General features: G+C 29.9%; 1 protein-coding gene across 1 annotated transcript in view; it reads right to left on the reverse strand.

The window, feature by feature from the left end:
* The window catches only part of LOC106464538 (transmembrane protein 131-like), a 139,732-nt gene that overhangs the window by 20,431 nt on the left and 106,807 nt on the right, over positions 1-12,494 (reverse strand). Inside the window, exons 4-7 of the mRNA XM_013924683.2 lie at positions 8,302-8,385; positions 6,620-6,743; positions 5,692-5,805; positions 183-305 (exon numbers count right to left, since the gene is read on the reverse strand). Of these exons, the coding sequence (XP_013780137.2) occupies positions 183-305; positions 5,692-5,805; positions 6,620-6,743; positions 8,302-8,385 (445 nt within the window). The remainder of the gene's footprint in view (positions 1-182; positions 306-5,691; positions 5,806-6,619; positions 6,744-8,301; positions 8,386-12,494) is intronic.

Genomic DNA, 12,494 nt, shown 5'->3' on the forward strand with positions numbered 1-12,494 from the left:
TGTATACATTGATAACATAAAGTTAAAGAACTAACCTGTATATATTGATAACATAAAGTTAAAGAACTAACCTGTATACATTGATAACATAAAGTTAAAGAACTAACCTGTAGATGTAGGCATTGATATCATAAAGTTAAATTCACCTGTAGGTTCTGATCATGTATAGCTCTAGTACTAACCTGTAAAGGGGAACTGTGTGGATTATGCATGTGTATAAGAGGAGAATAACTGCTGTTTAATGGCATTCGGACACCTACAAATGGCCTTAACCTATATGGGTTAGGAACTCCAACTGCAGTGACCTGAAAAAAATTCATTTTATACTTAAACCTGCATTTCAACACAATTACTATGAAACAGTAAGAAATTTCTAAAAATATATAAAAGTTAGCCTGAATTCAAGCTAATCTAAAGTTATTAATTCAATTATACTTTCAATACAAAAAATAAAACTTTTAAACACAGTGATGCATTATCTCATATACTCATGTTTGACAAAACATCTTCTAACTTCTTATCTTTCTCTGACAATACATTACAATGATCCACAATAATCAGCAAAGTTATTGTGAAACTCATTGTTTATTAACAATTAGTACAGCAATATGGACTACAATGATTGGCAAAGTTACTATAAAATTATTTGTTTAACAATCAATGCAACAATAGATTACAATGTTCAGCAGTTATTGTAAAATCCTTTGCTTAACAAACAATCAATAGGCAAAAAGTATAATGATATAAAATGATCAGCCAAGTTATTGTAACATTTTTATTAGTGTTAACAATCAGTACTACTACAGTTTGGAAATGTTTCATACAAATAAAAGTGGACTCTGTTTTATTCCTCACTTTCAACATTTATATTTACTTCAGCCCTAATTATTTTTGTGAATTATGTGTTTGTAGTTATGTGAATCATTAAAATATTTTTTACCTTTTTGTCATTCCTATTTTTACAAGAATATTGGTTAAGCCTAAATAACCTTGAATTTTCTTTACTATTATGAATATAGAATAACAAAAAGGTAGTGTCCTAGCACTCAAAATGAAACAACTTAAACAATGTGATTAAAATGCCTTCACTTTTTATTAAAATGAAATTTTCATATTAAATGACTATCATATTTATTGAATTATTTTAAGTTATTTCACAATATATACAAGAAATCAAATATAATGCTTTTATGCTGATGATAATAATATATTAAGATTCTTTTCCTTACATCACAGGGATCGAAATATTACATTTCCACATTCCTGAGGAATTTAACTTTGCTTGAGGAATTTTACCTTTTTAGTTGGCTCTCCTGATCAGGAATGCATGGTCCATCCATATTCCTTTAGTTATGTCCAATGAAAGTGTACATATTGCATGGATTAAGTATAAAAAAATTAATGAGGAAATGCAACTTTACACGAGGGAATGTAATCTTCCTGATAGCTTTCCCTCGAGTGAATGTAATTTTATTTCATTATTTCTATCCCTGCATCAGTTACAATATATAAATTATCCTCCTGTCACCTTTTTGGACTTTACATTAAGATGTTTCTCCTAACATCTCTGGTACTACAGTGAAGTATTCCTTTATCACATGTTTCACACCACATCAAGATACTTTTCTATATTTCTGTAATAATATACAAGGCATTTTCCTCTTGCCTTTCTTGACCCTATATTTAGATGCTTCTTCAAACACCTCTGGCATTACAACAAAGTATCCCTTTGTCATCTTTTTCACACTACATCAAGATGCTTTTCTTTACTTCTGTGATAATATATGAAGTATCTTCCTCTCACCTTTCTTGATACTAAATCTAGATGCTTCTTCTTACACCTGTTTTACACTGCATGAAGCATTTTTCTTTCACCTTTCTTGACCTTACATTAAGATGCTTCTCCAAACACCTCTGGCATTACAATGAAGTATTCCTTTGTCATCTTTTTCATACTACATCAAAATGGTTCTCTTTACAGCTGTGATACTGTATAATATAATGCTTTATCACCTTTCTCAACATTACATTAAGATACTTCTCCAAACATCTCAGGTATCACAATGAAGTATTCCTTTGTCACTTTTTTCACACTACATCAAGATTGTTCTCTTTACAACTGTATGATGTAACACTTTGTCACCTATACACACTAAACCAACATGTTTTCCTTATATCTTTGACTCTATATGAAGTGTTTCTTTTTACATCTCTAACACTATAATAAGTATCCCCTTGTTATTTTTTTCACATTATATTAAGATGCTTCTCAAGCACTTCAGACACTGTAAGAACTATCTCCTTGTCACCTTTTTCATATTATATTGAGAGGTTTCTTCAATATCTCAGACACTACAAGATGTATCCCTTAAAATTTAGGTCTCAAAAAGTTTTATCAAGTGGCAGAAAATATGAAAAGGCAATGGAAACACAATTTCACACTTCAGGTACAATAATTTATAATTAAGTTAATTTTTTAATCATAAACTTCGTATACGAAAATGTATCATACAAGCAATACAACTTAATTGTATACGATTTACAAAAAACAAAAAATTTATTCACTTACAAATCACCTGTTGCAAATATACTGTGTACATTTTTCTAGACTTGTTGCTCCAAACAGTTCTGTATTGCTTTACAGGTTTATAAGCCTGTTTAAGAGAATGCTGGGGCCTCAAGTGTTATATCTATAATTATGCAGTGTTAGATATACACGACTATTTAAGTTTAATGCAAGTGTTATGATATAGATAATCTTAAGATAGCACGAGAGTTAAATTTAGTTATTTTTAACAGCAACAGTTTATTTACATAACTGTGTACAAATCACAACAATTGAACTACACAACATGTGATTCATATGTAGTTCAATTGTTGTGAATTGGCACTTGTATTATTGCATAATATTACATGAGCCTTCCATATTTTTCTCATTGTTTTGATTGAGTGTTATTACATCATAATATCTTGTAGTGTGTAGAAAGTTTTAGGTCTCAGTCAGGCTATAAATATGCATACAAAATTTAGTTTGAGTAAGTTAGACAAAGCTAGTTAGATAGATAGCTAAGTCTAGACTGCATGATTGCGAGTTTAGTCATACGAGCATACAGTGGCGATTTCTAAAGTAAATTACAGATTATATGGTAATAACAGAGTATAGAAGAATAATTTGTTTTGTCAATTGTGTTCTAAAGTAACTGAACCAGCCTGTGTGGATTTTGACAAAAAAGAGACGATTACAAATGGATACAACTGTGATAACCAACAGTGTAGCGAACATTTGTATATACATTTGACTTGTTTTAATATATTATTTGAAAATAAGTGAATTTTGTGCTGTTTTTTTATTGTTGAAATTTATTGCCAACAAGTCACAGGCACCTGCTATAAAAAATCCTGCTCATCCATATGTAAAACCTAACATGCAATTACTCAAGTAATTTGTAACCAACTAAGGTTAATGAATAATCATAATTACTGGATACAATGTGATAAGCAACAGTGTAGCGAACATTTGTATATACATTTGACTTGTTTTAATATATTATTTTAAAATAAGTGAATTGTGTGCTGTTTGTTTATTGTTGAAATTTATTGCCAACAAGTCACAGGCACCTGCTGTAAAGAATCCTGCCCATCCATATGTAAAACCTAACATGCAATTACTCAAGTAATTTGTAACCAACCAAGGTAAGTGAATAATTACAACTAATTTTACATATTAAATGAGTAAATAACCAAAGTAAAAACCTAGTATTTTTTTATATTCTTCGAGCAGACTAAATTTCAAGTCAACATAAAAATTAGAATAACATCAGTTTATTTTGTACAATAAAACTTTTGATAGTTATAACTTCATCTTACAAAGTTTGAAAACCATTAGAGAATGAATAAGAATAAAACTAGAAAGTTTATTTAGATAATATTGTATTATTGTGTTAACAAGTAACAACAATGTTTTAACTTCTCCACATTAGCTGTACTTTTCACTTTTTTTTTTATAATAATGGTATCATACCAGCTGACTTTTTAAAACTTAGTTGTGTAAAACCAAAAGCAAATTTTCAGTATTTTTTTACATGAAAGATGAGACTTCCCCAAAAATAATATTTGGGATTAACCAATCTTCACCATATAGTATGAAAATAGACTAAATAAGGCAAAGATAAATGACATTAATATATTCTATTCAATTTCAAAGCTCATATCTTTATTTCTACTGTTTTGATTTATATAAAAATAAAAACAGTTAAAAATGAATATTTCAATTTTTTGAATTAAAAGTAGTTGTACAATTATTTATAATCATATTTAGAAAAGAATTATAGCATTGGTAAACAGTATGCCTGCCATTACTTATACAGTCGTACCACTTGCATTTTCACTTATTATAGACATCAACGATACAAAAAACATCTTTCTCAAGAGAATTCTAACTTTTAAACAGGGAAAAATCAATTTTGCAACAAGTCTCTGTTATAAGAGTTGCAGGTTTGTGCTTAACAAGAAACAAACATAATAGCAATATTTTGATTACTTGGATAGTAGGAATAATTGAAATTCAATTAGTTGACTATTTCAGTGTAATTTCAATTAATCGATTGTTGGAAAAATCAAAGACAGTAATAATTGGAAACACTAATTTCAATTAGTTGATCATTTTTGTGATATTAATCAATTAAATCTCCCAGCTACTAGTCACCTTTTCCAAATTACATCAAAATGCCTCTTCAACATCTCGGACACTATAAGAAGTATCCTCTAGTCATCTTTTCCACATTACATTTAAGATGTTTCTCCAATATCTCTTGACAGTATAAGTATTCTCTTGTCACCTTCTCGACTTTACATAAATATACAAACAAGTATAAAAAATGTTTCTATGTCAAATAAAGTTGTTTCTTCCACAATTATACAAATATTAGCTTTACACAAAGCTGCTTCTTCCAACATTTCAAACTATTTACCAGTTACGTGTATAGATTATAAAAACAAGTCTCCTTATAAAAATATAATATTTTTTAAAATTTGCAAGCTACTAAAACATTTTATCATCAAGCAGCAAAAATATCACATTTTCACAATAAAGTTTCATAACCACCAGTGACTCTCAATAAATAAGATGTACTCCAAATGTGTACTTCATTGAAGCTCATGAAGTTATCTATTGTCTCACAATTTGAACAATGACAACAAATTACTTTAAAATTATTTTAATTTAATCACAAACAATTAGTTTGTACTTCAATGAAGCTCATGAAGTTATATTTTGTCTCACAATTTGAACAATGACAATAAATTATTGTAATTTAATTAGTTTACTTCATTTATAATTTTTGATGATTAAAAATTTAATCTAAAGAGAATAATTAAGTAAGAGGTACTAAATTGAAGGGATAAAAATAAAAACCTTTTTTTTGAATGACAATAATTATCTAATAAATCTTAATGGATAAAGAGAAATGCCAAACATTTTATATGATACTTCCACCTTTCAATACCATTAAACTTATACAATCACCCTACTACATTTAACTCGGTGTTTATTTAAATGACAAAGTGTTCGATTACACATCTCAAAAAAATGTCACATTCACTCTTTATAACAGGTTTGATAATTAACAAATATTCCAAACACCACATTTGTATTACAGTAAAAATTAATGTAACAGAAAGTTGGCTCCTTACCAAATATTTAAAAGAACCTGCAGAAGTGTGAATAAATAAAGTATTTTCAACCGGGCCTTCTTCCCTGGCTAAAAACACTACAACAAATGAAGTGTTCCCACCCGGAGATATCACCTATACATGGATAAAAAACATTTTCAATTAAAGGTAAGAATAAACTTTCATTATAACTCCAAATAATATCAATATTTACATACAATATCACCTATGATAAGGATGAAACCAAAATACAAAGCACAAAACAGACTTTAAAGAAATGGTAAAGGGAAGAAAAATAATTTATCTAATACAAAAAATAATAATACATAATCAAACAAACAAAATAAGACAGAAAGACATACTTACAAATAACCAATATGTCAAAGTGGAAAAAATATGCATAACTAGAGTTTAAGTTCAACCAAACATGAACATAAAAGAAAACTAGTTGCATCAAAGGCTTAAGATGAAAAATATTTTAAGCTAATATATTTAAGTAATGGCAGCATGACATTGCTTATTTAAATATAAAATAAAATGTTTAGGTTAAACAAAATATTTAAGCGTACACAATAATCTAACCATGTTTCAGCACAGTTAAGTACAAAATAATAAATTACATAAATACACATTATAGTTACACTGATTACAATACGTTTCACTTTCAAAAGGTTATTACGTGGATAGACATATCAAAAAGCAATACATCACCACACAAGAACCAAGTTAACCATATTGTGTAAGTTTGATCAATATCTACAATAACATGTAAAATAATATCATTATAAAAGATGTTGGGAACTATGCACACAAATGTACAGTAAATGATACTTGCATCTACAAATAACACTAAAAATTAACATATTTAAAGCAAGATCACACATTATTGAATATTCAGACAACAATAGGAAAATAAAATAGCACTCATTTGCTGTTTTTACCAACATACCTTTTCTAGAAAAAAAGAACAGTGAAAGAGGAGTGTACTTCCAGATATAGATAGCAGATGTACACTGGTGTCGGAGCTGGGGTTTCTCACCACCACCACCTCCATATGAGGCATCCCCACAGGGCTTAATAGAGAAATAAGTGACTGGTGTATATTCTAATAACAAAACATGTAGTTCTTTACAAACATTCACAAGTTCTGTAGTATAAAGTTTAAGATGAAGGTTATGTTTATAAAATAATGAATTCTGAAAATATTTTTGCACAAGAAAAACATATAATGCCATCAATACAATGTACTGAAGCATTTTTGTAGCTATAAAATATCAGGATACTGTTTATACTGAAGCTGAAAATTATCAGGTCACTCACTGTTCATACTGAAGCTGAAAATTTCCAAGTCAATGTTCACACTAAAACTTAAACAAATTTAACGTCACTGTTTATAAAGAAGGTAAAAAATATCAGGACACTGTTGATACCGAAGCTAAAAAATTTCAGGTCATTGTTTGTATTGAAGCTAAAAGTTTCCAGTCATTGTTCACACTAAAACTAAAAAAAATATAACGTCACTGTTGATACCGAAGCTAAAAAATTTCAGGTCATTGTTTGTATTGAAGCTAAAAGTTTCCAGTCATTGTTCATATTGAAGCTAAAAATTTCCAGTCATTGTTCATATTGAAGCCAAAAAGGTCAGGTCATTGTTCATATTGAAGCTAAAAATTTCCAGTCATTGTTCCTATTGAAGCTAAAAAGGTCAGGTCATTGTTCATATTGAAGCTAAAAAATGTCATGACACTGTTTATACTATGAAAATATAGAAAAAGAACATACAGTTAAAATAAACTAAGCTCAAATGATTTCTAGAACATATTTAAATTGGGAAGTGCCTAATATTTAACGAACTTTCATATTTACTTGAGTTTTATCATCTGTTATGAATAGTTTGTTTTTTTATATGTTTACATGCATACTTTAAAATTAGTTTAAATTATCATTTTTTAAAGTGGTCAATAAAAAATCTTGACATTCCATTTTATTTCTACGATTTCTAATCAAAAGTAACTGTCCACTTTTATTAAGTGTTTTTGTATTGTATAAATATTTGTTTATGTGAACTGCACTTGATGATACATTATGCAGAGAACCACCAACTTAAAATTTCTTGTACTCTTTGAAATTGTTTACAATTTCTATTAAATATACACCAATAGAATATATTTAGAAACAATGTTTTTTAAATGATTCATGATATATTGACATTATATTTCAAACCCAATCATACATAGAAATGCTCTCAATAGGTGGCGCCTGTTTCAATACCTTAATTTAGCTCTAACATGATTATTAACAGCAAAGACACTTTAGGCCTTATTTCATTGAACAACTAAGTCTTAACCTAAATATGTTCAGCTATAATATTTGATTTCAATTATATTTTCATTAATGACAATTGAGCCTAATTTGAAGGTTGGACATTAAATGAGGTAAAAAAAAAGTAGTGTGCAAGAAGAGTACGTGTACTTCCAAAATTTAAGTGTACACTTTCAATCAATAAATTTATTTTCCTATGAAGTTAATCTGAGATTCATAGAGCAATTTACAAAGTAAATGGTATGTGAAGATTGGTGTATTTTAACATTTTCCTTTCAATTCATATTATGTAAATATATTAATACTCACTGCATTTTAAAATCCAATAAAGGAGGATCAAATAATAAAGGACTATTGAAGGAGCTTAAATTTTCATCATCCAAATCTGTAAAACTGAAAGAAATGTAACATATTCAATATATCTACCACCTAAAAAATCAATAAAATCAGTAAAACACACATACACAAAAATGACAATACCTTTTAAAACTTCATAACTAAATATAAGTTAGAAAAATAATAGGTGTAAATGTTTAGAATATTACTTCTTTAGTTAAGAAAATTCTTCGTTCCTAACAATATCATAGAAGTCAGGAAGCTTAATATAAACAAATGGTCACATCACTCAGTTGAAACGACAATGTATAAAAAAAAACTCAAACATACCACATATTTGATAAAATTCTTAGCTCATGCATGTGTAATAGATGAGTCATTACATACATACTAACTTTAATAATGGAGAGTGCACTGGTCATACTTGGCAAGAACAAAACTAAGATCAATGTACTAATGCAGCAACAGCTCTAAGGAGGGTATGAAGTACAATAATTTGGCTACAACGAAATAAGATTTTTTAAAATTAAACATCTTTTGCCATTTGTTAATCTGTGAATGATGTGATGCCAAAACAGTAAACTGATATAAATTATCTCTACTTTATCATTCGTCTATTTAAATTCCCCTACATTTATCAATAAAAAACTTAAAATACTATTAACTCCCCTAAAAAGCTTTTTTTAGAAACTGGTTGCATATTGGTACATCATTAAAAAAGAAAAAAACATACACAGTTTTCCCTGGTCCATCTGTTTGAATTTTGAACCTATAATAGTATTTCTTAACACTTACAAAGAAGTTGGGTGCACTTTATTAAGTCAATTTGGAGCTTAACCACATCATTACAGTCCAGGTTACCACATCTGGTCAAGCTCTTATCTCACAGCACCACAATATAGTTTCTATTACAAAAGGCTATGCTGTATGTAAGACTGACATGTTTAAAGCACAGCACTCTTCCCTGTGTGCTTTCAATAATCCATCTAGTATATGGAAATGGTTTCCTAGTCCCCATTTCAACAGTTTATGTGCAAAAACATTTATAGGCAATGCATCTAGTGACCTGACCTGTATGTATTTGTATAGAATAGCATAAATACCCGATTCATTCTCCAAGTACTAGAGGTATATGACAGTTCAACAGATATATTGTAGAAGCAATTTGTGTATACATGTGACTTCTGTCACTTTTCCAAATAGAGATTTTTATTGATTATGTTTCAAAGTGTTGCCTGGGACACATGAGTCACTTTTGCTACTGACATGGATTTTCACCTTGTACAACTTGTTACAGGTGTCTTTCTGGATGGTCATAATACTTCAAGTTGAGCTATATTCATTTGTTTTTGAATGCCATTAAATATCCACATCTAAGAAATTCTAATTCCCAATCTGAACACAGCTTTATGATCTTAGTGTATGGATATTTTTGCTACTGAAAGGGCTGTTAAATGCCCTTCCCAAAAGCAATCAAATTTTAGTGCCACAACAATACCTACAAAATGCCTGAAGAAAACAGTTTTTATTTTGTTGTTGTTTAAATACATTTAAATTGTGTTTTCATGATATGTTTGATTACATCATTTATATGTAAAAAATCTAATTACTTGGTCATCAAATTAATACATCTAATACCAAAAATGATTTAGAATGTAAAAAAAACAAACTATTACAACTGCAATATTTATCACAGCTAATATCCTCACATCAACAGAAACAATTCGTTTTTTTGTTTTACATTTTTGTTACTATTTCCAAATCAGTTGTTTTCTGTATGAACATAGACTACAACTTGAAAGAACTGGTAGAAAAAGGCACGATAATAAACAATGTTTACAGTTTGTTTCCATGACAACCACCAGGGGTAGAATAGTTTTCTGTGTATGTTGAATTTAGTGCATAAAGATTTCATTGATTAATTGGGGTTAAAATAGCATTTCCCACAATTCTTTGTGTCCAGATAATAAACACGTGTAACATATATAACTAAGTGTTCATGACACGAAACAGTTTCTCACGCATGTGATTGTGATAATCAATACTTTATTCCATAAACTGTAAGAATTTGTTGAAAGGCTAATATATTTCATATGCTATTATACTATGTAAAGAGTATTGATTTATCTGTCATTATTTCACAAAAGTCTGTGTACGTGTGTGACCGCTTTTAACTAGCGAACAACTGAACCGACTGTCACCAAACCTGGTATATACCCTTAGCCTCCACCCCTCCCTCGGGATTTACATAATCGGCATTCGTATATGGAACAATACGTTATCACTACAGTCCCCTATGTTTTCCCCGTGCGTTATAAATATACTAAAACTTTATTTAGCACGTTACAGTTGGTTTTGCTGATCGTACTGCTTATTTTATTATTATTTCTATGCTCGTACGCTGTTTATGACCTCGGAAGTATCATTGAGTACGTAATATTGCAATTAAAAACGCGCATTTAAAAAGCGACAACCACAACGTTTCTACCATCTTGACAAATGCGTACAATCACTAGATCAGCATGGGAATAAAATTATAATAATGTTTTGAAATCTCGGATATCAAAATTCATTTAAATGTTTGTTGGTAAAATCGACACAACTAAAAAAACAAAAATCTTCATTCATGTGTCGAGCTATCCGCGCAAAAAAACGCATATCATACAGACAGTTAGGTAAATTATATAAAAATCAGGCCAAGCACAACAACATAATAATAATACCAAGTGATAGTGTGCAGAATCACAAGATATATAAACCCAATACATATCTTGTGATTCTGCACACTGTAACTTGGTATTATTATTATTATGTTGTTGTTCTTGGCCTGACAGAACCCAAATTGTTGTTCTTGGTCTGACAGAACCCAAGATATATCTTGTGATTCTGCACACTATAACTTGGTATTATTATTATGTTGTTGTTGTTCTTGGTCTGACAGTAATAATAATACCAAGTTACAGTGTGCAGAATCACAAGATATGTCTTGGATTCTGTCAGGCCAAGAACAACAACAACAACATGATAATAATAATACCAAGTTACAGTGTGCAGAATCACAAGGTATATCTTGGATTCTGTCAGACCAAGAACAACAACATGATAATAATAATACCAAGTTACAGTGTGCAGAATCACAAGATATATCTTGGATTCTGACGAACATATTTCACAGTTCAAGCCATCACGGTTTTTGGCGTGTTATTTATACCTACCTTTTGATGTATGTATGTACAACACGATTATTTGCCTCCTTTACAATGACTAAGTTACATAACAAATATAAACATGATTAACTGGATTTACTTTCATGTTAATTACCAAACATCTTAGGTCAGGTTTAAATTTCGACTTTAAGAAAACGTAATTCAGCTTGTTCTGTACACTACAGTGGACGACGCTCTCCTCTTATTAAGTCGGAACAAAAAGAGTATTATGTTTAACTGCTGACATAATTGACTAATTGTTTAATTTGTACAAAATTATTTTAATACATACATATTATGTATATAATTTTACAAATGTCCTAATTTTTAGGGAAAATAATGCACCAAGCAAACTCATAAAGAGAATAAAACAGACACTATAAAACTGTTAGAAATTTAATAATGTTGGGATGGATTGAAGTTACGTAGAATTCAAGTACCTCGAAGTTTAAATTTACTTGTTTAGTGAATTTCGCGCAAACCTACAGGAGTGTTATCTTCTCTAGACTAGAAGAAAGACAGTTAGTCAAACCATCCATCGTCAACTCTTGGGCTATTATTTTTACCAACGAATTGACCATAATATCATAACGCCCCCAAGGCTGACAGGACGAGCACGTTCAGTAACGAGATTCAAAATCACGACCCACAGATTGCTAGTCAAGCGCCATAACCACAAGGCCATGCCGGATTTGAAGTAATTGAAAGGGGGCTATTATTTTTACCAACGAATTGACAATAATATCATAACGCCCCCAAGGCTGACAGGACGAGCACGTTCAGTAACGAGATTCAAAATCACGACCCACAGATTGCTAGTCAAGCGCCATAACCACCAGGCCATGCCGGATTTGAAGTAATTGAAAGGCGGCTATTATTTTTACCAACGAATTGACCATAATATCATAACGCCCTCAAGGCTGACAGGACGAGCACGTTCAGTAACGAGATTCAAAATCA

This window comes from Limulus polyphemus, unplaced genomic scaffold (genome assembly GCF_000517525.1).
Source record: "Limulus polyphemus unplaced genomic scaffold, Limulus_polyphemus-2.1.2 Scaffold1681, whole genome shotgun sequence".
Taxonomy (NCBI): domain Eukaryota; kingdom Metazoa; phylum Arthropoda; class Merostomata; order Xiphosura; family Limulidae; genus Limulus; species Limulus polyphemus.